The sequence below is a fragment of the Tuber melanosporum genome, assembly GCF_000151645.1.
Source record: "Tuber melanosporum whole genome shotgun sequence assembly, scaffold_18, strain Mel28".
Classification (NCBI taxonomy): Eukaryota; Fungi; Ascomycota; class Pezizomycetes; order Pezizales; family Tuberaceae; genus Tuber; species Tuber melanosporum.
The window spans coordinates 129,768-156,432 of record NW_003298841.1 but is presented as its reverse complement, the minus strand read 5'-3'; the positions used below and the strand labels follow the sequence as shown (position 1 = coordinate 156,432).

The window sequence follows — 26,665 nt, the reverse complement described above, 5'->3', positions numbered from 1 at the left end:
CGGAGCATTTATTGGACCACAGGATGCATTAATTAGACTTAGTTGAGAAAAAAGTAAGAGGATGATAGTAGAATGCGGATTAAGAGATGGTTAGGAGAAGAAGAGAAATGGGGACAACACGAGAAGGATATAGAGATAACAGTGTGTGTACATGCCCCAAGAATTCTGGTTCTTTCACGTACAAAGTCATTAGCCAGACAAGAATCCAGTGAGTTTTTCCGCTTCCCATAGATTCGCATGCACTCTTGAGCTATAATTGCACAAGTTGTCATCATTTAAGTGAAGCGATGAATCCATGGATTATGGATCTCGGCTAGGCATCTACCAAGTGAGGCTCTTTGATTATAACTTCATGACTTTCAAAAGTTTCGAAGTTGCCAGTATAGAATAATATAAGTGCCATACCAATTCTTGCACATGAATTGGCTGATAAGTAAATTGTCGGGATGTCATGCATTTGTGCAAATTCTGTACACTTGTTGAGAAGTTTATCTTAGGCAGAGCAGAAAGATATGACTCTGAAGGTGATGTCGTTGGCAATAATGATGAACTTGGATCTGCAAAGGTACTCAGGGGTCCTCGCAGTTAATACCCAATCAACTGTGCCATGAGTGTTAGTTACCAGCTCCTGTTAGACCTCGGTGAGACAACCATTCTCTTCTAATACCAACTCACTATACTCTAAGTACTCCGTAAGTGGTAGGATCCTCTCTGTGAATGAGGAGACCATCTTGGTGGACTTCAACTAGCTCTGATGGAAAGCCTGTCTGATAGCTGGAAAAGATCAAACCCATATTGTGTTCTCATAAGATGCACTTTATGCCTCGAGGACTGCAACCATTCCTTGGCAGGTTGTGAGGTGTTGACGGCATAGAGATGCATTGATCCAGACTTGGCACCAATGCTCTGTAATACCGATTGCTCCATGTTAGTCTTTCGCTCTGTGTACATCTCAACAAGAATGCCACATGCAGACACATTCTGGATTATGACACAAAGGTGGTATGTGAGGCCGCTCTGAGGGTCGGTATAGTTGATATGTATCTCAGTACAAGTGACATGCAGTCTTCAAAGCCATCTTGTGAAACATTCTGTGGACCTACTAAGAGCAGGCTCAATCTCCTCCTAACCGAAGGGGGAAATGGGAGTGAAATTGATGAAGATGTGGTTAAGATCCGAATTATTATTTCCAATAACCCCAAAGGATCAAGGATATCATTAACCAGTTGATCGGTCTCAGAAATAAAGTAATCAGCAGTAGGAATCTCTTCTCGAAGGAGGTCCTGATGAAGGACAGTGTCACGAATGTGGCTTAGCGAGGTAAAGGCTTTCACGTGACACATGGTTATGAGTCACAGATATGTTATTGTTTCACACATATGACTCATTCAAGTCATATGATTTGTTATGTGTGGGATTTGGGATACTTTCACATATGGCTCAAATATGAGTCATGGAACGTGCGCCTAATAAGGATACCTTGTGAGTGTGCCTTGTGGGTATGCCTTGCACATAAGATTTATGTTTCGCACATCACCTCATTATGAGGTCGTGGGTTTCACACATATGACGCAGTCGAGTCGTATGACTTGTTTATTGCGTTTTGATTGGTTTTTGAGTTTTTGCACGTGACCTCGCTATGAAGTTATGGGTATTGAGCATGTGACCATCTTGGTCACATGACTAGTTTGTTATGATTTGGTTTCGCACATGTGACCAGTTTGGGTCAGATAACTATGGGCGGGAAGAACAGAATATAAGAAGGCCGATGCGGCGGACGAGAATAGGTTCTTCACGCTTTGTTCTAAGTACTTTTCCTCTTTCTTTCACCCCGTGTCAGATGTGAAGGCTCAGTGTCGATCCAATCAGAGCCCTTGATTTCTATCTCACGATACGCTACAAGTCTTTAACTTTGAACACCTTTCAGGGGCTTCGTTGTTATACCTCCTCCTATGTTTACTGGAAGTCCTTTCTTCCTTCTGCTTATTCTTTCAGTTGTTCACTATTGTCACCTCCTCACAGTCGCAATGGCTAAGCATGCTTTCGTCCCCTCCGTCATATCCGCTCTACGTTCATTGGTAGTTCTATCTCGTGCCATGAAGAAGAACCTCGCCCTAGAGGCCAAAGTCTCTCACCTTTAGCATCACACTTCCATCCTTTCTCTGCGATTTCATTGTGCTGAGAAAGCGATATCTACCTTGTCGGCCGCCCTGGCCTCTGAACACGATACTGGTCGTGGTTTGGTTATGATTTTGGCGGCTGAAGCTCCTACCGTTATCCCCTCTTCGCCTGTTTCCTCGGTCGCTTCTGTTACTATGGTGATCTCGGTTGGGGGGGGTGGGATAGACCCTGGGAATTCTCAGAGTCAGGCGGAGGAGCTCCCTTGGGAGAATGTTACGCCGGCGGTTATCCCTGCCCCGCCTGCAGCTACTGTTGTGGATGGTGGTATGGGTGGTCCTGTTCCTGATTCGTCAGGATTGGAGGAGGCACTTTCTCCTGGTGTGGGTGGGATGGATCCTGGTGTGTTGACACCAGCTACAGTGGTATCACCCCCTTTGGGGGGGAAGGTGCCTGAGTTTTCTGTGGCTGAGCTCAGGGCTAGTCGGGGAAGCGCCTCCAGTGGCGTCCCTCCTGTGGTGGTGGGTGGTAATGACAGTGGCCCGTCCACTCCTGTTGTTCGACCTGCGCCCGGGGGTGGGAAGTATAAGAGAAACAAGAAGCGCCGGGTCAAGCAAGACCATACGACACCTGTACCACATGTTCCTGACTTGCAAGGGTCATCGCCTTCGCTGTTTCGCCACCTGCGGAGCGGGCTGGGGAGTTAGAAGAGGAGTTGAATACCTGAGCATGTTCGGTCAAGTGCCGGCAGCTTGGAGACTATCTCGTCCTGGCTGCTTCTGTCGAGGTTTTTGGACTGCGCTACCGATGTGGTACCACCCTGATTCTCTACGATGGTTCGTACCCCCTCAGCTATGGAGCTCTCACCCTGTAAGTTGGCTTTCCTTTTGGGTTTACATGCTTGGGCTTTTCGGGTGTTTCTTTTGTTTGGGATGGGGGGAGCGTGCCTGACGGTTGGCGGGGATGTCCCGAGATCATTGAGTGGGGGCATTCGGGAGGATCTCTACTTAGGAGAGGGTTATTGCGGGGTCAGATTTAGGTGGTGGTAGTGGAACTTTTGTATTTTGTACGGATAACTTGGCTGGCGGGTAGGCTGGGCTCAGGAGGATTTTCTTTACCGGTAATGGTTTTGTACTAAGTGTTCGTATTTGGACATGGCGTGGGCATGTTTGAGGTATGGGGCTGGAAGTTTAGTTGGTTCGTAGTTAGTGGTATCTGGGATGCGACAACCTGGGTGCTCGGCCCTGGGGCTCGTTGTATGCCAGTGTTGGCGGTACGAGTTTAAATAAAATTACATTGACTTCTAAGTAGTTTTCCTCCTTCTTTAACCCTGTGTCAGACGTGAAGGCTCAGTGTCGATCCAATCAGAGCCCTTGATTTCTATCTCACGATACGCTTCAAGTCTTTAACTTTGAACACCTTTCAGGGGCTTCGTTGTTATACCTCCTATATTTGCTGGAAGTCCTTTCTTTCTTCTGTTTATTCTTTCAGTTGTTCACTATGGTCGCCTCCTCCCGGTCGCAATGGCTAAGCTTGCTTTTGTCCCCTCCGCCATGTCCACTCTACGTTCATCGGTAGTTCTGTCTCGTGCCATCGAGAAGAACCTCGCCCTAGAGGCCGAAGTCTCTCGCCTTTGGCATCACACCTCCATCGTTTCTTGGCGATTTCATCATGCTGAGAAAGCGATATCTACCTTGTCGGCTGCCCTGGCCTCTGAACCTGATACGGTTCACGGTTTGATCATGATTCTGGTGGCTGAAGCTCCTACAGTTATCTCCACTTCGCCTGTCCCCTTGGTCACTTTGGTTACTATAGTGGTCTCGGTTGGGGGAGGTGGGCTAGACCCAGAGAATTCTCAGGGTCCAGTGGAGGAGCTCCCTTGTGGGAATATTGAGCCGCTGGTTATCCCGGCCCCTCCTACAGCTTTAGTTGTAAATGGTGGTGTGGATGGACAGGTTCCTGATTTGTCAGGTCCGCTTGAGGTGCTCGCTCCTCGTGTGGGTAAGGTGAATCCTGGTGTGGTGGTACCAGTTGCGGTGATATAACCCCCTTCAGTGAGGAAGGTATCTGAGTCCTCTGTGACTGAGCCCGTGGCTGGTCGGGGTAATGCCTTTAGTGTCGTCCTCTCTGTCATGGTGGGTGGTGATCAGGGTGGCCCGTCCACTCCTGTTACTAGACCTGCACCCGGAGGTGGGAAGAGGAAGAGAAACAAGAAGCGCCGGGTAACCAAGACCAGACATCACCTGTGCCACTTGTCCCTGACTCGGAAGGGTCATTGCCTTCGCCGTTACACTACCGCAAACCGGCTACTACTGAGTCCACCCCAGTTGCGCCGCCTGCGGAGTGACCTGAGGAGTTGGAGGAGGAGTTGAATACCTGAACATGTTCAGTCAAGTGCCGACGGCTTGGAGACTATATCGTCCTGGCTGCTTCCATCGAGGTTTTTGGGCTGTGCTGCCCGTGTGGTACCTCCCTCATTCTCTATGACGGTTCGTACCTCCTTGGCTAGAGAGCCCTTGCCCTGTAAGTTGGCTTTCCCTTGGGTCTACACGCTTAGGTATTGGGTGTTCCTTTTGGATGGAACTGGGGATGGGTGTCAGAGCAGGCAGCAGGGTGTCCCGGAATCATTGAGTGGGGGCACTTCGGCGGGTTTCTACTGTGGAGGAGGATATCACAGAGTTATATTTAGGTGACAGTAGCTGAGTTTTGTATTTTGTACGAGTAACTTGGCTGGCGGGTAGGCTGGGCTGAGGAGGATTTTTCTTTACCTTGGATGACTTTGTATTTAGTGTTCGTGTTGGGGCATGGCGTGGGCATGTTTGAGGTACGGGGTTGGAGGTTTAGTTAGTCTGTAGTTAGTGGTATCCAGGATGTGACACCCTGGGGGCCCAGCCCTGGGGCTCGTCGTATTCCCGTATTGGTGGTACGAGTTTAAATAAAATTAGATTGAATTCTAAGTACTTTTCCTACTTCTTACTTTAATAAATATAAAACACCATGACGATCTTTACCTTTATTGCAACGTTATCGTTACGCCAAGGAAAGCCCTTCACGAAAAAGAGTTAGAGAAAGCTTATGATATGCATTCCCGGTAGAAGACAGAGGTCTTGTACAATTGGTAATGTAGGCAGAGGCCTAGTCCTATGGTAAGACTATGGAAAGAAACAGAAGATGAGAATTATCGTTCCCCGTCGCCAAGATCTAACTATTCAAGAAGGGATCGTTACATTACCATCCATCACCTAGTGCGATGCCAAAGGATATAAAACGCCATCCTTCAACCCAGACAGAGAAGGAGATATCTATATCGACGATCAAAACCTTAACCTGCGTGGATTCAGCGATGCCCTAGATCATGTCTCAGCAAAGCCCTTGAGGGCAGCAAGCGCAGTAACCCTAGAAAAAGGATCACCAGTTGATAGCTCTCCTGCAGGAACTCCACAACCCGAGAGAAGGTCACGATTAGCAGTACTTGGGGCACCGGCCCCGGCCGCTCCCACACCAGGCACAAGCATACTTGGAATGACTGACAATCAGTTTCAGATATTTCTAATAGCAACACAAAACACAAGACAAGGAAACATCCAATGACTGAAAGTAAAAGAACCCGACATATACGAAGGAGCCGAAGACAAGCAAGAAATATTCCTGGCACAATGCGAAGGGTATTTTGCTGTTAAGAGATATGGAGAACACCACGATGACATCAAAATTCCACATGTGCAATTCCTATTAAGAGGACTCACGGGGTAATATATGATGCCCTTCTAACATGGAGGGAAGCAGAGGGAATGGGTCATGTACGAGGAGTTCAAGGCGACACTCTTCAGACAATTTGGGGATTCGAATACCAAAGAAACAGTAAGACGAAAGCTGGAAAAACTCCAACAAGAAAAACAAACTTTTGCGGCATACTGGAACGAATGCCGACTATTGGAATAAGAGGCAGAGTTTGATGATGCTACCCTTTACATCATCTTCCTGAGAAACTGAACTGAAAGACTCTGAGAATCAAGCGGAATCTCTGACTTGCATTACACCACAGCAGAATAATTTGCAAGATGGGCCATCGATCAGGAAAGCAAGCTAAATATGTTTCGAAACAACTCAGAAAACACAATAGCACACAGGTTGGCCCAATCATCCAGGAACGTGGATGGAACTTTCAAACCACAAGCAGCTCGAAGGGAAAGTCGAGTATTACTACCAGGTGAGCCAATGGAATTAGACTAATCAAGGGCAGGACCGGCTCTAAACCTGTCTAAAGAAGAATATGCTAGAACGATGAATGGAAAACTCTGCTTAAGGTGCGGAAAAGTAGGACATCGGATACGAGAATGCAGAAGCTGACCCAACAGAGGAGACCAAGGGACCAGAGCTGCTGGAAATAATCGCTTCTAAGCTCAAAAGAGCAGCAACATTCGCGAAATAATCGCGGAAAATATACATGTGGAAAACATCGAGGGTCTCCAGTAAACGGTGGTCTGGGAGACCCAGGATATGGACCTGAAAAATCCATCAAGTTAGAGAACTACTACGCGGCAATACACAAGCAAAGGGGAGAAGAAGATGGATGTCATGTGATAATTAAGAGGAAGATATATAATGAAAAAGATGAAGAAATAACAATATATGTAATGCGCGACTGCGGGGCTACCGAAGATTTTATTAACAAGGAAATCTGTGACAAATTTGGCCTCTACACCAAAGAAGCGAAGAAAGCGAGACAAGTCTACCTAGCAGATGGAAAGCCAGGCACAATGGGTTCTATAACCCATATGGCAACAGTACCTATAGACATCGACAGCTATAGGGAAATGGTAACCTTTCAGGTAGCAGATCTCAAAAACTATGAGATGGTCCTCGAGATGTCATCATTGCGAAAACATAAACCGAGAATTAATTGGAACAAGAACAAGATGACCTTTACAAGCGAAGTATGTGCAACACGATGTCTCAACAGTTCACCTGTGGTCTACTCGACTGTGGTACGAAAAGCGGAAGAAGAAACTTTGCATGCAAAGTTCGCCAAGATGTGACAAGATAAGAGAGTCCGGATACAAAAACTGGACCTAGGGGCAAAAGTCCCTATCAAGGGTTCCAAAGGGGCAGCAGGACACGACCTGTATGCCAACAAAGAAATCAAGATACCTGCCAATGAGCAGACAATAATAGCGACAGGAATAGCCATCGGACTACCAGAAGGCACCTATGGACAGAGAGTACCTCACAGTGGTCTACAGGTCAAACATCGACTCATGACCATGGCTTGAGTGATCGAAGCCAACTATACAGGTGAAATCAAAGTGGTCTTGGTCAACCTGGCTCAAGAGGACTACGAAGTCCAAAAAGCTGATCAAATCACAGCGTGGATCATCGAAAAAATCAACAAAGAGGATCTGCCTGAAGTAGATCAACTGGAAGAAACCACAAGAGAAGACAAGGTATTTGGAAGCACTGACCAAAACAAATCCAATACAATAAAAAGAATTGAGATCAAAGAAATCACAGTACAAGCCTCTGGATGGTACTATCGAAGAGGAGATACAACAGGAATTCTCAAATGGACATATGAAGACGAAAAAGCGGTCCTTGCAAAAATCAACATTAGCATGGAACTAGCAATTCAAGACAAGAAATGCCAAAGCAAAAAGGGATGCAAAGAATTGATTACAAAGGAATATCATCAATTCATGAACCTATTCCAAGAAGAGGAAGCGACGGAGCTACCTCCTCGAAGACCAGGAATCGATCACGACATTGAGCTGGACAAAGAAGAGAAAACGGGAAAAACAAAAGAGATTCTCTAACAGAGGTTATACCCACTAGGAGAAGCGGAGCTCGAAGATCTTAGGAAGTACATTGAGTAAAACTTAAAATGAGGATGGACCAGGGACTCTTTCGCATCAGGATGATCCCTAATACTATTCGTTAAAAAGAAAGTTTGGAAAATAAGACTCTGTGTAGACTACAAAGCCCTCAATTCGGTTACCAAGAAAGATTGATATCCACTACTCTTAATTGGCGAGGCACAGGATAGACTACAGTCAGCAAAATACTTCACCAAACTTGATATCAAGGATGCATACCACAATATACGCATCAAGGCAGGAGACGAATAGAAGACTACATTCACCTCAAGATACGGAATGTTTGAATACTTGGTTATGTCTTTCGGGCTAACCAATGCACTGGCTTTATTTGAAAGATGGAGCAACCAGGTACTGAATAGGTACCTCGATATAGGTTGTATCGTATATGTGAATGATGTACCCATCTACTCGGAAAACATGTAAGAACACCAGAATGATATCGGCAATATCAGGGCCGTAATACAAGGATCAAGAATGAAGATCAAACCAACAAAAGGCGAATTCCATAAACAAGAAAGGAAATACCTTGGATTTATCATCAATCAAAGCGGCATCAATGTCAATCCAGTCAAAACACAGTAATATGGGATTGGGCCAAACTAAACAACAAAACAGATGTCCAATGCTTTATGGGATTCAACAACTTTTATCGAAGGTTTATAGAGAGATTTAGCAGGCTTGCAAAACCACTCTATAACCAAACAAAGAAAGAAAAGAAATGGGAATGGGGAGAAACGGAATGGAAAGCATATGATGCAATACAAACGCATCTAACATCAGCACCAATATTGGTTCATTTCAACCAAAACCAAAGGACAATGATTGAAATGGATGCCTCAAAATATGTATGTGCAGGCATAGTATTGCAACAATGTGAAGACAGAAAATGGAGGCCAGTGTCTTACAGATCCAAAACAATGACCCCCGTATAGTGTAACTACCATATTGCGAACAAAGAATGATTAGCACTAGTTCAAGCATTAAAGGAATGGAGGAGATAGGTTCTGAACAACAACCATCCAGTCCAAGTTCTAAGCGACTATAAGAATCTGGTCCCGTTCATGACTACAAAAGAACTGAACGACCGCGAGATAAGGTGGATGGAATACCTCAGTAAATACAACTTCAAAATTGAATACCAAACAGGCAAAGAGAGCAGAAAGCCACATGCTCCCACACGGATTGCAAGTGACAAACCACAAACAAAAGATGATGAAAGAATCAAACAAAAAACACAAACACTATTACCAAAAACCTACTTCGAGGCAATGGAGGGTATCCAATTCACATCAACAGTGGCAAGGGAAATTGAGAAGGCAAACGAAAGAGACAAAACAATTCAGGCAATAAGAGAAGCATTAAAGAAAGGAAAAAAGGAGATGAGGGGAATTTCTCTGAGTTTATACCAATAGGAGAATGGAAATATGTGGTACGACGGAAAACAAGAGATTCCTGAAAAAGAAGAGATAAGGACAGACATCATATGACAACACCATGATGTCCAAATGGCAGGACATTGAGGAACGGCTAAAACCATAGAATTCATCACAAGGTCATTCTATTGGCCAGGACTATGCAAAGATGTCGAATGATATGTCAAAAGCTGTAACATATGCCAAAGAACGAAAATGGACAAATATGCACCATATGGATAACTGAAATCCAACGAAGTTCCCGAACGACCATGGGAAACAATTACTGTAGATTTCATCACGGACCTACTGGCAGTGGAAAATTGTGATAGCATCCTGGTCGTTGTGAATCATCTGACCAAAATCAGTCATTTCATTCCAGTCAGAAAAGATATCGACATGAGAGATTTTATACAAACATTTTTCCGAGAAGTCCTCCGACTTCACGGCCTGCCAAAGAATATCATTACCAAGTGAGAAATACTATTCACATCAGGACTATGGAAGAAAGTAACTGGAGAAATGGGGATACAAAACAGGCTAAGCACTGCATTTCATCCGCAAACAGATGGACCAACCGAATGGGTAAACGTGATACTCGAACAATATTCATGGGCCTACATCAATTACCCACAAGACGACTAGTACAACTACTATCAATTGCCGAATATGTATACAACAAGGGAAAGCAAGAAACGTTTAGCACGACACCCTTCTTCGTGAATTATGGACAACATCTATAAAGTCTGACCACATATCATGCGATTAATGATATATTACCGAACAAAACAGATATGGGAAAACTACATGAAATATTACAATACGAAATGAGTCAAGCACAACAACAACAGAAAGAACAATACGATAAGCACCCAAGACAGGATCCAAACATACAACTGGAAGATATAGTATGGCTAATATCATGCAATTTCCATACGATGCGACCAACAAAGAAATTGGACTACAAGAACATCGGACCATTCAGGATACAGGAAACGGTGGGCAGCCGAGCTTATAAACTTGACCTTTCACCCTCGATGCGAATACATAACCTATTCTACATCTCACTCCTCAAATTAAACAACAAGTTTCCCTCCCAAACAATTATACCTCCTCCTCCGATCGAACTTGATGGAGAACCAGAATACGAGCTCGACAAAATATTCAATTCTTGCTTCTTCCATGCTCACCTGCAATACCGAGCCCAGTGGATGGGATATTCGCCTGAAGACAATAAAACTTGGCACTTCACACACAACTTCTAACATGTATAAGATGCCATTTCAACCTTCCACCAGTGATACCCAGGCAAGCCCAGCCCAGGTAACGATCACATTCAACCAAGATAAAGATAAGGGAAAGGCTCCCAGGCTCTTGCAATAACATGAGGGCTGTGGCGATAGCCTCCACTAAACCACACCAACCAGCCACTAATATTAATTCATAGCGCCAACCGATGAAGAACTCAGGGAAAGGCAAAAACAAGCATATCATAACATCATGTCATGGACGGTATGCTATGATGATGGATGTCCTACATACTACAGGGACAAGGAAGGCTCGGGATGGTTCCTGAAAGAATACAAAAAGTTCGGTCCACCCCCGGACCATGCCTTAAAGCACTAGAAACAGTGCTTCAACAATACATGCAAGATGTACAGGATGAAGAAAATCACTGTAGGATACTATCCGCAGAAGGACGGGACAAAGAAAGAGTTGGAAGGAAAAGACGCCACGGTATGGCAGAGAGCTAGGGCCTCGAGGATGAGGCCCAGGGAGAGGGGAGCACAAGGTTCATCGATGGAAACGGAACCAGACGCCCGGAGCCTAGACAGGCAAATCCTAGGACTCCGAGAATAACTTGGTCAGGGAGAAGCTACAATTGTGGCAAACGACAAAACGATCACAGAGCTACGATAGCTGATCGATGTTCTGAGGCACACCATTGAGATGGCGAACCTCACCTTGGAAACAGTAAGGGTAAGATGGAGGAAAGCAGATGACAAGTTCAATTGGCTTCAGAGGTCCATGTACTCGGCAGGACGGGAACAAGTGAAGCTGGAGGCAAGAACCTAATAGGACTCAGGCTTAGGGGGAGAGGAGCTAATGTCACGAATGTGGCTTGGCGAGAAAAAGGTTTTCATATGACACATGGTTATGAGTCACAGGTATGTTATTGTCTCACACATATGACTTATTCAAGTCATATGAGTTATTATGTGTGGGATTGGTGATGCTTTCGCACATGGCTCAAATATGAGTCATGGGACTTGCACCTGTCAAGTATGCCTTGTGAGTGTGCCATACAGGTATGCCTTGCACATATGATTTATATTTTGCACATAACCTCATTATGAGGTCATGGGTTTCACTCATATGACTGAGTCGAGTCATATGATTTGTTTATTGTGTTATGATTGGTTTATGAGTTTTTGCACATGACCTCGCTATGAGGTCATGGGTTTTGAGCATGTCACTATCTTGGTCACATGAATAGTTTGTTATGATTTGGTTTGGCACATGTAACCAGTTTAGATCGCATGACTACGGGCGGGAAGAATACTATATAAGGAGGCCAATGCAGCTAAGGAGGATAGGTTCTTCATGCTTTGTTCTAAGTACTTTTCCTCGTCCTTGCCATCGCTTCGCCCATAGTGTTTCTTTCGCCATCATGATGGGCCTTGATGCCTTGGATTCTGGGAGATATATCTGAGTCCACTCAGTAGTTGCTGGAGTCTTTGGTGATCAGGTCTGTTAGGTGTTGCGTGGCAGACTACTTGTTTGCTTCTCGTTTCTTTGCCTGATGGTTTCTCACGATACTGGCACTTCGAGCACTTCGTCAAAGTCGCATACGAGTCTCTTTCGGTAAAGCGTCTACGGCTTCCTGCCTATCGTCTACTCGCAGTTTACGTGTTTGATTAGGGTGATTCAACCTTATGTTTGGGGGGATCATCCGTGTCGTTCTTTGGGCCAGCTCATGTCTTTTGTTGGGTTTTAACGGAGTCCTTAGTTCTCGCGATACAAAATGCCCTTGGGTTAGACTAATAACCTTCCCCAGTCTCAACTCGTCGTACTGGCCGCATCATTCCTCAGGTGGCAGGGCAGTACCCACCCAGCCCCTCTTCGTCACCTTTTAGTTTCTAAGGTCGGAATCCTACGATGTTGTTTATCGCCATTCCCTTAGAGTTTTTGACCTTGCGGCATTTATCCATAATTCAGTCAGGTATCTCCTCCTCGCATTTGTGGAGATGGCTTTGACCCTAAAAACTCTTGCCCCCTGGTGTGGTTATTGTTGCTACCTGGGGTGGTGTGGGAGGATTGGCTGCGAGATACTCGCGTTGTCTGTGCATCTGGGTGGTTCGGATGTGGTCTGTGGTTGTCAGCTTCACCCATTACAAGTGGGGCCTACCTTCTGTTTGTCTGCTTCTGTTCGTTCACCCTCACCCTTCTTGTTATGTCAGTTGGAGATGCCTCTTGCCCGTCGTTTGGTCCAAGCCTGTTGCCGTACCTGTGGGGCTGGCTTCGTCTTGCTCTGCTTACTCTTTCCCAACTCGGTTGGACTTCGGTTCGGCTGGGTTGCATGGTTTGGCAGATGTTGAGGCCTTCAGGTGTTGGTGCTGCCTCCTTTGTGGCTCCTGGCTGTTCCTGGTAGGCCCCCCTTGGTGTTAGGCGGAGACAACCTGATAGACTTCAGAGTTGTCTAGGCCGATCGAGATTCGTTTTTATAGACGGAGATTCTCTAGGAAGGCTCGGACTTCACTCGTTTCGTTTATGACTACTAAGAGCGAAGTAAAGTAGGGTAAAGTAAAGTAAAATCGTAAGAACAATATTATATTGTTAAGGTCTCTTCTCCGTTGCTTGATAATGTCTAAAGCTTGGGAGGTACTTCGATATTTATATTCCGCGTCGGAGTGTTCGCAGACTACATCTGACTAACATACAACCATGTACCTTTTTCCAATATAACTCGCAACGTCGGGTTTTCTTCCCAGGTGCGAACACCTGGAGACCCTGAAAATCATCACACCCTCTTTGATAATTATAATATGACTATTTGGAAGTCATACTTTTTCCAATAGTAATTATGCGATGGTGAGAGTCTTTTTAGACAAATGGCCTAATTCTCAAGTCGAACTGTGTTGGCTCCAATCGTCTCCCTTGTCGCCGAAATGATCAGTTTCGTCTGCGGGTTGCATCTGCGAAGATAGTTGTTATTACCGACTTTCTAGGTCATCTAACTTCAACTCTTCATAACTCCATACCCAACCAATAGGTCTTTTCTGGAGGACTTCCTACTTGCCTGCAGGAAGCCTTTCCATAGAATTGGTAGATAATCCCTCGGTCGGTAACCCTTAGTTGCCGTGGGTAATAGGATTCTGGTTACTATTACCGGTTTGGGAGTCACCCTTTCAGTTGCAGTATGTACCAGAACCTAGTTGTAACACTCCTCGAACTTCATTGGGTTCGATGGTAGTATTCTCAGGAGTTCCAGATTCTTCTGGTTATCGTAGGGTAGATGTGAATGTATTGGTCTTTCATTAAGATCCTTTACTATTCATCATCATCTTTTTGCGCTACAACGTCCCGTTACCTACGGCCTATGCCGAAGATATCTCGTTCTTGAAGCCTAGTAACCTTCTGGGTAGTTGACGGATTCACTCCTTTATACTTCCCAGACCTAGCCGAAGGCCCCCTCTTATATATTTTGCGAACAGGATCCGGTCGGACGGAGAGCGGCGACGTATACGGTGTTATTTTAACACCTTGGATTCTGTGGTATAATACTCACAGGACGCAACTTAGATCGATATGTATGATGACGCGCAGGCCCCGTAAGGGGGCCGGAGGGGGGTGTTGGAGAACTGAGATTTCGATTTTGGGAGAGGTTACCCTACCTAGGGTGGTTCCTAGGTATCGGATCTCGGTATTCCTAACACTTGGCTATATAGTGCTGAGTGTTGGGGCTCTGTTCGTGTGGCCAAGACTAATGGCTGCCTGGTGTGGCTGGGTATACACTGTCCTGTGCGTGTCGGATGGTTGATCTGTCTGCGCGGCTGGAGGGGCTGGATGGGCTCTGTGGAGTCTGGTGGGTGGGGCTTGGGGGGGGCTGATTGGGTGGAGAGAGGCACCTGCAAGCACCGGTCGGGCCTGTGTCAGGTTGGGTGAGGTCTAATTAAGTGTTTCCAGTCTGGCTTGGGCTGTTGGGTGAAGCTGCTGAGTGCTGTAATGCTCCCAGATGGACCAGTTGGCTGATGGCAACCTGTGCAGATAGTGGGTTGCGACCACCTAGTTGGACTTGTTTGGGCCTTGCGTGCTGGGCTTTCTGCGGTTTGTTTGGTTTGTTTGGTTTGGCAACGGGCATGCCAGGTGGGGGCAAGGCACCAAAGGTGGGAGATAGGCCCCACTGGCCGTTCAGCTCTGTCACCATCTCTATGTACTTATTTTGTTTATGAGTTTGTTTTGGGGAATAGGCAGCTGGTACAGGTCCTCCTCACCATTACCCTCTTCGGAGGCACTTGGCAAAGCGGGTTCATAGGGTCGACGGCCTGGCATGCAGATGCAAGAGGTGGACATGTTGGTCACCTCCTCTCTGCCATTGTGTCGCCAGTAGTTTATATTTGTTTTGGTTTTGTTGGTTTTCTATTGTAGTGGAGGTGTTACGGGATGGTATTCAGACCAGACAGTAGTGAATTTATATTTTTGTTGGACGAGGAACCTGGTTGGGTTGGTCTTTTGCTCTGCTTCAGCTACGCTTGGTGCTGGTTGGCTTCATACTAGAGGGGCTACAGACTTAGACTGGGATGGGCGCTGGGTTGTTTGATCGTTTTGTAATTAGTTCTTGTGCAGGCATGACTCGGGGATGGCCGGTGTGGGACTGTAGACTTAGTTAGCTTAGGATTAGTGGTATGCCGGTTAGCAGTATCCCTGTGCCAGTAGGGGCTCATCGTATGCCAGTATTGGCGGTATGAGTTTAAATAAAATTAGATTCATTTCTAAGTACATTTCCTCGTCCTTTCTGTCGCTTCACCACAAGCGATTCTCTCGCACTGATGGTGTGCTTTGATGTCTTGGATTCTAGGGGAGATCTCTGAGTTCGCTCAGTAGTTCCGGGGGTCTTTGGTGTTGAGGTCTGTTAGGTGTTGCATGGTGGATAACTTGTTTACGTCTCGTTTTGTTGGGTTGGTTATCTCACGATACTAGTACTTCGAGTACTTTATCACGATCCCATACGAGCCCCTTGTGGTAAAACGTCTCCAGCTTCCTGTCTATTGTCTACTCCCAGGTTTCTCATTGGATTGGGGGAATTGAACATTGTGTTTGGGGGGATCATCCGTGCCCTTCTTTGGGCCAGCTCCTGTCTTTTGTTGGATTTTAACGGAGTCCTTAGTTCTCGCGATAGAAAACACCCTTGGGTTAGACTGATGACTTTCGCAAGTATCAACTTGTCGTACCAGCCGCATCAATCCCGTGGGAATGGGGCCTCGCTTGCCCCCCCCCTCCTCGTTACTATATGTTTCTACGGTTGGAATCCTGCGATGTTGTTTATTACTATTCTCTTGGATTTTTTGTCCTTGCAGCATATACGGTGGTTCAGCCAGGTGTCTCCTCCTCACTATGGCGGGAATGGTTTTGACCCTGAGAAATCTTACCCCCTGGTGTGGTTTTTCATTACTATCTGGGGTGGTATGGGACGATTGGCTGCCAGACACTCGCATTGTCTGTGCGTTTGTGTAGTTCGGTTGTGGTCTGTGGTTGGCAGCCCCACCCATTGCAAGTGGGGCCTTCATTCTGGTTGTCTGCTTCTAGTCGTTCGCCCTCCTGCTTCTTGTCACGTCAGTTGGGGATGCCTCTTGTCCGTCGTTCGGTCCATGGCTGTTGCCGGACATGTGGGGCTGGCTTTCGATGGCTCTGCTTACTCTTTCCCGACTCGGTTGGATTTCAGTCTGGCTGGGTTGGATGGTGTGGCAGGTACTGGTTCTTTGGAGTGTTACTGTTGCCTCCTTTGTGGCTCCCGGCTGTGGCTGGTGGGCCCCCCTTGGCTATATGGTGCTGAGGGTTGAGGCTCTGTTCATGTGGCCAAGACTAATTGCTGCCTGGCGGGGCTGGGTATACGCTGTCCCGTGGCTATTGCCTGGTTGATCTGTCTGAGGGGCTGGGGGGGCTGGATGGGCTCTCTGGCATCTGGTGTGTGGGGCTTGGGGGGGGCTAATTGGGGGAGGAGAGGCACCTGTGAGCACCGGTCGGGCCTGCATCAGGTTGGGTGAGGTCTAATTAAGTGTTTCCAGCTGGCTAGGGCTGTTGGGCAAAGCTGCTGAGTGCTGTAAGGCTCCCCGATGGACCAGTTGGCTGATGGCCACCTGTGTGGATAGTCAGTTGAGACCACCTGGTTGGACTTGTTTGGGTTCTGCGTGCTGGGTATTGTTGAAGTTTGTTTAGTTTCTTTGGTTTGGCAATGGGCATGGCTGGCGGAGGCAAGCCATCAAGGGTGGGAGATAGGCCCCACTGACCATTTTGGTCTGTCACCACCTCTATGTATTTCCTTTATTTATGAGTTTTGTGTTTTTGGGGACAGGCAGCGGGTACAGGTCCTCCTCACCATTATGCTCTTTGGAGGCACTTGGCAAAGTGGGTTCATAGGGTCGACAGCCTGGCATGCGGATCTAAGAGGTGGACATGTTGGTCACCTCCTCTCTGCCATTGTGTCGCCTGTAGTTTATATTTGTTTTGGTTTTGTTGGTTTTTTACTGTGGTGGAGGTTTTGCGGGACGGTGTTTAAGATCGAGCGGTACTGATTTTATATTTTGTTTCATGAGGAATCTGGTTAGGTTAGTCTTTTGCTCTGCTTCAGCTATGCTTGGTGCTGGTTGGCTTCATACTAGAGGGGCTACTGACTTGAACTGCAGCGGGTGCTGGGTTGTTTGATAGTCTTGTAATTAGTCTTCATGTGGGCCTGACTTGGGGATGGCAGGTGCGGGGCCGTAGACTTAGTTAGCTTAGGATTAGTGGTATACCAGTTAGTGGTATCCCTGTGCCCATGGGGGCTCGTTGTATGCCAGTGTTGGCGGTACGAGTTTAAATAAAATTAGATTGACTTCTCCGTACTTTTCCTACTTCTTGCACTCCATGTCAGAAGTGAGCATACCAATACTTTACGTTATTTCGCTCGCCATAAATACTTCATCTGCTGTTACTTGTTTGTACTTTTTTGTTTCGGGCGGTCAGGTAGAAGTAGTTGTGCTCACTTAGAAGATACTTCGTTGTGAGATATCTGTAGCCTAGTCCTAGTAATCACTGAGTATAGTTTGGGTGAGGATGGAGTTTTCGACAGCCTCCTGATCCACAGATTCTCCGCCCCCTTTGAGGATGTCGTCTCCTGTGCAGTTCGACTCCAACCCGTCCCCCTCGCTCAAGATAGCCCGTGTGGCCTTCCCTCTTGCACCTCCTACTCAGGCCAACCATGGCCTTATTCCCACAGTGACACAGTCATATATCACACCCAAAGGAAACTTTAATTTCCTACAGTTTCGCCACTATCATGGGTGTCAGAATGTGGTAAACCCACAGTTTGACGATGTGGTTTGGCAGACGGTGGCTGACGCAACTGTTGCCAAGATGAAAGAAGTGGAAGTTTGGTGAATGGTTTCCTAATCGGGAGAGGCTGTTCAGACACATGTGGCATGGACAAGGACACTACCACAGGGCTCTTCGTTCGGTTCAACTCCAACCACGGCTCAGAATACTCTCCAGCCCCCGCACCCTCCCCACCCAAAGATTCTCAAGCCGTTGTGCCTGAATCCTCCATACTGCCAACCAAAAGTGACTCGGCTGCTGCTACAGTTGAGGTAGGTTCTTGGTTTGCTACCCCTCCCCTCGCTAGGGCCATCCAAAGCAAGATGCCCAGTTTCCTCTGCCAGGCCCCTGTATGTACGACTAGCTCATCAACTCCTTCCTTTCTGGTCTGAATGTCATCTGGAGAAAGGGCTCTGTGCGAGACCCCGAAGTTCAGATTAGATGACCCAGAAGATGAAGACTACAACCCTTCTGCTACTGGATCGCGACAGCATGTGCGGTCGACGTCTCCTGCTAAACGATCAGCTGCTCAAGTTGTAGGACCACAATTTTTAAGGGCCATCAATGTTGATGAAGGCCAAAAGAAACAGATCATTCCTGCCCTGTCTGGCCTGCCCCTTGACGTGCATCACAGATGCCTGACCATTCTCCTATCTGTGAGTCTCCTGTCGACCATTGAGGCTATAACACATTCCCCATCTCCGCTGGGAACCGAAGACATTCTACCTACCTCTGAGGTGTTGGCTCAGGACACTCCCATGGATTTGGAAGAGGGGCACAACTCCGAAGCGACTGGACTGGGTAACAGCACTCACACTCCCTCCCCGGCAATCGCATCCTCACTGCCAGCCTTTGATAGAGAATAGACATTGCAGGAAGGACAGCTATCGAGCTCCCAGGAGGCTTTACACGATGCCCAGTCACCGTTAGAGGTTCACCTTCCATATACCCAACCTGAGGAAGCCAATGCAGCTGTGGCTCAGGCGAACTCAATCATGGCAGGAGTGTGCAAGATGCTGGATGCAGGTAGGACTCCCTCTCTGGGGCCCCGGTCAGGTAGTATAATTTGATCCATGTTGGAAGGGCCGGAGGACATCCACTCTGGCAATACACAACTCCTCCTCTCCTCGGAATCTGGGTCGATTGAGGACGACACTGTACATGATGTCTGGGCTTGGATGAACAATGGCGCCACATTTGGTAATGAAGGAATAGAGGGAGGAGTGAATTACTGCAGCTGGGTACACCTGCTGGAACGGGCGATGATGGTGCTGACAGATATTGTTGGCAAGTAAGGGGAAGAGATAGTGACCCTACAAGGTAAGTTGTCCCATGGCCACCGATCCCCTTTAGTAGGGTCTGGCAATACCCCATTTAGTTTGTTGGAAACAACACCACCCCATACCCCGGTTGAGGGAAAGAGGACTGCCATGGCGGCTCCTGCTACCAAAGCCTCCTTTACGGAGGTAGTAAGATGGATGGCATACGTGCTCAAGCCTCCTGCCACTCAGAAGGAGCAGGCACCCTTCACCTACACCACATCAGGAGCCTCCTCCCACCAGTCCAGCGGTAGGAGCTCCTCCAGTGAAGTAGGGGTGACTCTATGTGTGGCTCATGAGAGAGAAGATAAATCGGTACACTGGAAAAAGGAGGATGGGGCAGAAGAAGGAGAAAAATGAGATAGGAGATGCGGTAGACGCCTGAGTAGTGCTGCCAGAAGGAGAAGAAAGGCTACCAGAGAATCTGGTGGTAAGAAGAAGATGGCGACCGCGGCCAAGACTCAGGGAATAAATGCTGACAGACAGGAACCGGCTCTAGCGGTAGCGGTACCTGATGCTTGGCCGATTCAATCAGGGCCTGTGGCCATGGCCAGTGTCAAGGTAACCACAGCTCCAATGTGACAAGAGTACCAATGAGTCCCGCAAGGACCTCCTGACCTGCTCAACTCGGTACCAGCGCTACCACAATTGTTACCGACCCCAATTACCCGCAGGAGGCATAACACGATGCGCTTTGCCACCTGCAAGGAGGTAGCCCTACCAGAACCTGTGGGAATCAAGGTTATTAGGAATCAGATCAATACGATCTTCTCAAACCAAGGAAAAATCGGAGGCAATGCCCCATACATCTGTGCAAGGCATGTCCAGCCCGAGATCGGTTGTATCTTCCTGACCCTGGCAGGATATTCTGTTACTGAACTAGGTATCCGGCTCGACAATGCAAAGCTTGACCTACCTAGAGAGTGGTCACTCCCAGAGTTCGAGTTTCAGAGAAACCTGGAGCAGGTGAGCATTTTCGTTTCTGGCGTCCCGCTTGCTGATACAGGAAGAGGATCAATCTGGAGGGTAGAGTGATAGACTGGGAGCGTAGCCTTTGATGGCCTACGCACTGATTTGGAGCAATCCAACACTGGTGTAGTAACTGTGTCCAGGCCAGATATTATAGGATCCATCCATGCCATGAGGCAGGCTAATACTACGAGGTATGGTATCTGCTTTGTGGTCGAAAAGAACAATACCATCAAGGAAAGGCTGGCCGAGGGAAAAATGTGGTTGAAGGGAGGAGTCCACAACGTCTGAGTGTTTGAAGAACGTAGACCCCTAAAGGTTTGCGGTAAGTGCCTGACGACTGCCCACTTTGAAGCCACATGTGATTGCTCACCCCGCTGTCGGTTTTATTTTGAAGTACACTTCTCCCAGGAACATATGTACAGCAAGCTTGGGTGCACAGGAGGTGTGGGCCAGGCCTGTGGACACACTAGGAGACAATGTTGGCTCTGTGACTGAATGGACCATTTTACAGGGTACGAACAGTGCCCAGGGGTCAGATCATCGCCCCCACTGCTATCGTCCTCGAGTTCAAAACAAGGAGTGGCCCCTGCGACAGAGACTACCAAGAAACCAGAACAATAAGGAAGCCAGATGAGGAGGGCCCAGAGACAATGCCACAGTCATAGAAGATCCTCAACACCCTGACTGGTTGAGGTCAGTAGTGACGAGGAAGATGAAGGCCCCTCTCAGAGGTCAGACAAGACCAAGATTAAGGAACCAGAACATCCCGCCCCCTCCCCCTTCCCAGCGCGTGGGATTTTAAAGACCATAGCCACCACCAAGCCCTACCGAGGAGATATCTTTTGGACCACTCGGGACCAGGATAGTGGTGCCCCCTATACCTCTGACCCTTGTGGTCTGAGTGGATCAGTTGAGGCCCCCTTTTAATGCTTATTACGACAATGGCATTAAATGTGGTGAGGTGTTATCGGAATCAGGCGCTGGCATTTGAGTTATTTTCTTTTGTTGATTTTCTTTTTATTATTGAACCACCAGTTGATCCGGAGGGGCTACATGTACCTATAGATGTTGATGGATGGAATTTGTTTTCCTTTGTTAAGAAGTCGGGTGTTGATGTATTTGTTCGATCCCATGTTTGTGGGATATTTGTGATGGCGAAGCATGGAGAGAGTAGTGCCAGCATTGGCTCTTGGGAAAAATGGGTGAAGAGGGTGCTTACTGGGGTTTACTTCCAACCCGGTTACACTAAGGACCAATTTGTTGGCTGGTTGGACAAACTCGGGAAATCAGACATTGCATTTGGTAACTTCAATGCCAGACACCAAGATTGGGACCCCAATGCAGACGACAACAATATGGGTAGACAATGGCTGAAACTGTGGTTCACAGCCCCGACACGCAATATGAACATGGTCCCTCCAACAGTACCTACCTTTCGGGATGTGTCCAGAATTGACCTTTGCCTACACAGAATACCATATGTCAGGCGCCGATATCTGGACGCCGCTGGCTGCGAGCACAGTGCTCAAGCCCTTAAGTTGATAGTCAACCTTCCTGACAACATCATGTGTCGGAAGCCAGCCTGGAAGAAGGTAGTATGGGAGAAGGTTGGGAAGCGGTGGAACGCCCTGTAAGAGGTGGAAGATGGGAAGTTATGGGAAGGGGTGAGACGAGTGGTGGATGCACTCCCAGGTGCCTCTGTTAGCAGAGGCTAGTGCGAGTGGTGGACACCGGAATTGGACAGGATGAGGTTGGATGTGGCCTGGCTACGTGGAAACTCTAAAATGGAGAAAGAGCAGATAGAGGACTACAAATTGGCCCGATGTATGTACCGAGCATGCCTGCTAAGGGCTAGGTTCGAGAATATCAGGGAAAAGATAGCCGAGAACTAGGATCCCGACATATTTAGGTTGGCACGGAAGTTAGAAGCTAAGCGAACCCTTCCCTCTCTGGCACGACCAAATAGGTCCTATGCTGCTATACATTCAGACATTAGCGACCTGATTGTACAGCAGTTGTCCCCTGTTGACCCCACTCCTTGGGAGTGTTCCAAGATTGATATGGATGGTGCTCAAGAAATGGAAATTGCCCTTTCCAGGTCCCCTACGAATACAGGCCCAGGTGAGGACGATATTGGCTATCCTTTCCTACATTTTTGAAAACGAAGTGATGTGACAACATTGAGATGCCTGGTAGATTGCAGGTTACGACACAATATTCAAGACTGGTACAAGGCTGAGGTGGTACTCATACCCAAGCTGGACAAACCCCTGTATGATGTCGTGAAATCGTGAAAGATGATACATCTCCTTCTAACACTGGCAAAGGTTGCAGAGCGAGTGGTCTTGTTGAGACTAGCTGCCTGCCTAGATCTGAGAGAAATGCAATTCAGGTCTCGAAGGAAGAGGGGTGTTCATGATACCATGGCAGTGGTCTTTAAGTTCTTACGGCATAATGAGGGCTACAAAAGACTAATCTTGTCAATGGACGTTGAAGGCGGGTTTGATAACATTGATATCAATCTCCTGTCTGACATTCTGGTAGCCAGGACGTGCCCCAGATACCTTTGCCAATGGATCCGTCGATGGGCTTCCTGTCGGTCGGTACGGTCTTGCTTTAACTGATGCGTCTCTCACTCCTACTATGTCAGTCAGGGAGGAGTGCCTCAGGGCTCGCCACTTTCTCTGTTCCCTTTTGGTGGGTACATGGCAGATATATTCAGGCCATGCATGCGATACTCCCCCGGCGTACGTTAGCTGGTGGTCTCATACGTCGACGATGGGGTCATTATGATAGCGGTGGAGCCCTGCAAAGCAGCTCCCGATCATGTGGGAGAAATATTTGCAGATTGTGACCACATAGCCAGGGCTAGGTGAATGGGATTCAGTGCCCTCAAGACTCAATGGATTGGGTGTGGAGATAAGGCATGGAGGGAAATAGATTTGTTAGGAGAAATAGTGTTGCCTTTGGAGGACTTACGGGTTCTCAGATATAGGTTTAATGTATTTCTTAATTTTTCCTCGCATGTAAAGTATTGGTTGAAGAGAGGGTTGGGGGTTAGGAGAAGGATTTCGATGTTGGGGAGATGGTTTAGGAGTGTTGGTGGACTAGGGGCATGGGAGACCTACCACTTGGTGCAGGCAGCCTATCTTCCGACTGTCTATGGTGGGCTTGAGTTTGTAACCAACCCCGCATGGTATGTGAAACAGATTCAGATCCACATTAACGATTGCCACTGATCAGTATTCCGAACGCCCATGAGGTTGGCAATCAACATACTGCTAGCCGAGTTCGGAACACTGCCTGTTGCTATTCAGGGAAGATACTTACAATGGAGGTGTTATATTTGGTTCATCAATTACCGGTACTGTGACCAGCATCCATGGTTCGGGGAAATACGGCTACAGTGGAAGGAGGAAGGCATGCTGGCACATCAACAGAGTTCAGATAAGGAGCTCACCTACCACCTGACAATTTCGATTAGAAAAGGCAAGGCAGTGATGGCTGCACGCCACCGAGTGTTGTACAAAGACCTCTGTGCATCATCGGATGTGGTTTTATACACAGATAGGTCAAAGTGCTCGGAAGGGGCTAGTGTAGCCTGGGCATTGTTTGAGAAAGGGGCCTGAACCCGTGTTGACAAGTGCTCGGTTCTCCCATCCTGGAGCATTGTGGAATGCGAATTGTTTGCTGTTGTGTGTACCCTCCGGCATGTACAGGACATAGCTAAGAGATGCCCAGTTCATGTGTTCTTGAACTCTGTGCCAGCCCTCATCATGGTTGACAACATGTTTTCAGATGGCGACTTGGCTGAGTTGTGGAAGGTAATGGTACCCCTGTTGAATACATTCTCACATGTTAGTTTCAGTTGGGTGCCCTGTCACATGGGCATTGATGGCAACGAGATGGTCAACTTGAAGGCCAAGGCAGGTATCGGGCGCTCCTTGCGTCCCCTCCTTTGGGAAGGGGTTAGCTTTGGGGTTCGCCATACGGCCCTGACTCAGGAGCTCAATAAGGAGGAACGGAGGACTTGGCATGTTGGGGAAAGGTACGAGTATTATGCTGGAGAACCGAAGGTGTCTCGACACCTCCAAGGCCTACCCCGGATTGATTCCTATGTTTTGATGAGGATCTGTAGTGGGACGCGCATGGTCGGCCATGATGGCTTTGATGGGAAGGAAGACCAACACCCTTGGACTGAGTGCCCCCGCTATCCTAGAGGACGCCCTGCTAATGAAGATCGGTATAAGGTTTTGGCAATCCCGAGATGGAAGTGCTGGTAGATGGATCATCGGTGGCTGGGTCTGGGAATCCCTCGCCATGTTAGACTGGTAGATGGGAAGCTGGTTGTGGCAGGTAACCCCTTTGACGGCACACTGATAATAGAAAGGGATGGGAAGACAGTATTGATAGGAGACCCTATGACCTGCACCCGGTGTGAGAAGAGACACAATGGCAGCGGCTGCATTTTGCCAAGTGAGGTGACACTACTGAAGAAATAGTTCTTTTTACCCGACCAGCAACGGTGCGCTTGTCCCTGCTGTGGTATCAGCATCGCCGCTACAGCCACAAAGAAATGTACCACCTTCATGGAACCCTTCAAAAAATGCCTCTAGTGTCTACGGATTTGTCACGATCGATTTTGGTGTTCCCAGCATTTGCTGTGGGATGAGCTGAACCTGCCAATACGGACGTTGGTGGTTTTGCATTGGGCTAAGGTGAACGGTTGCTGAAGGAACCACGCTACTCCTACTGTGGTTTGGTGTTGGCAGAAGGTTACTTGAATCTTGAGTTGCACTACAAGAGGACGGAGGGATGTTGGAATAGACTGTATGCTTCTTTTGTGGAATATGTGGGCCAAATTGTATTGGAGGCGGATAAGGGTGAGGGTTTGAGAGGGTGGCTGGGTAGTGAGGTGGGAAGACGCATTAATTCAGGGCAGCGCTAGGCGCTGTGAGCGCCCGTGAGCCCACAGATGTAGTGATTTTTGGATTTATGTTTGGGTGGAGCGGTTGCAAGGTGGAGTAGTCCGCGGTAGTGTATTTTAGATAGTTTGTTATATGGGGTGTGGGGGAGACTGGTCGTATGCCAGTGCTGGCTGTACTAGTATAAATAAAATTAGATTGAATTCTAAGTACTTTTCCTACTTATTACTTTAACAAATATGAAACACCTTTACGATCTTTATCTTTATTGCAATGTTATCATTATGCCAAGGAAAGCTCTTCACGAAGAAGAGTTACAGAAAGCTTATGGTAGGTGTTCCTCGTAGAAGACAGAGGTCTTGTACTATCGGTAATGTAGGTAGAGGCCTAGTGCTATCGTAAGACTAAGGAAAGAAACAGAAGAAGAGAAGTATCATTCCCCGTCGCCAAGAACTAACTATCCAAGGAGGAATCATTAGAGACGGTACAAGTAAAGTACCTCTTATCTCTCTGAACCACCTTATCACACGCCTTGTAAGCCTAGATATTACCATTCTTGGTTAAGACCGGCTTGATGGTCAAGTTTGATAATATACCCAGTTCAAGCTGGAAATCAAATGCAGTTTCGATATGGTGAATGCTCAGCTCTTAGCGGTATTCTGGACCATGGAAGATGAAGTGTCCAGGATAAGATCCGTCCCTGTGGCCATCGATGCAGGTCATACGAAGAAATGTTGTGGGAGAGAAGCTCATCCTTGTGGGAAGCAACAAGCAGAAGAATTCTCTCTACAAGGTCTTTATCATCCATAGATTCAGCATCTCAAATAGCACATTGCAAACAGCAGGCAGGAAATCCTCCATCTCAGTTTCAAGTGCAGAAAGGGGCAAAATCCTCCTTCGTTCTTCAAGATTCGCCATTAATCCGCCTCCGATAGACTTAGCTCCCTTTCTGAGGGGAATGAGCTCGAGAGCACGGATCAGTACTCCTCGGCTTCATCAAGTAAGGTAACGGGAATGCTGACACCCTGTCTGACATACTCGATCTCGGACTTTCCTACCAAGAACGAATGATCACTAATAGATCCGACACATTTGAATCCGTCACCATGCTCAACAGTAGGAGTAGCTGGAGCCGAAGGCTGGGTCATGCCATACTCAGTAACGCCAACCTTCTTTTTATCTGCAAGTCCCAAATGACGATAAACGGAGGTTCAGAGTCCAAATTGTGATAGTTCACGGCATGTAACTCGTAAGCCCTGTACGCTCAGCGAATACATAGCCCCAAAGCAGCCAAAGAAACCCAAAGGTCGGCATGAGCAAAGAAGGTGGAAAGGACGTCAAAGACAGTAGACTTGGAGTCGATAACCTCCTTCAAAGTCTCCTGATAAGGAGTCCTATCCTCCCATCCTGTTTCGCCATATCGTGACTCGACAACAGAGGAGAGGAGGATATGTTCTATCTGAGCGGCTCTCTCT

The 26,665-nt window shown here is 47.5% G+C and overlaps 1 protein-coding gene across 1 annotated transcript; it reads right to left on the bottom strand.

The window, feature by feature from the left end:
- Positions 1 to 1,183: 1,183 nt before the first annotated feature.
- Positions 1,184 to 25,744, bottom strand: GSTUM_00005128001 (uncharacterized protein; the record flags this gene model as incomplete). Its single annotated transcript, XM_002837164.1, has 2 exons — positions 1,184 to 1,270; positions 25,649 to 25,744. The coding sequence occupies 2 exons, from the start codon at positions 25,742 to 25,744 to the stop codon at positions 1,184 to 1,186; spliced, it is 183 nt and encodes a 60-aa protein (XP_002837210.1).
- Positions 25,745 to 26,665: the final 921 nt, after the last annotated feature.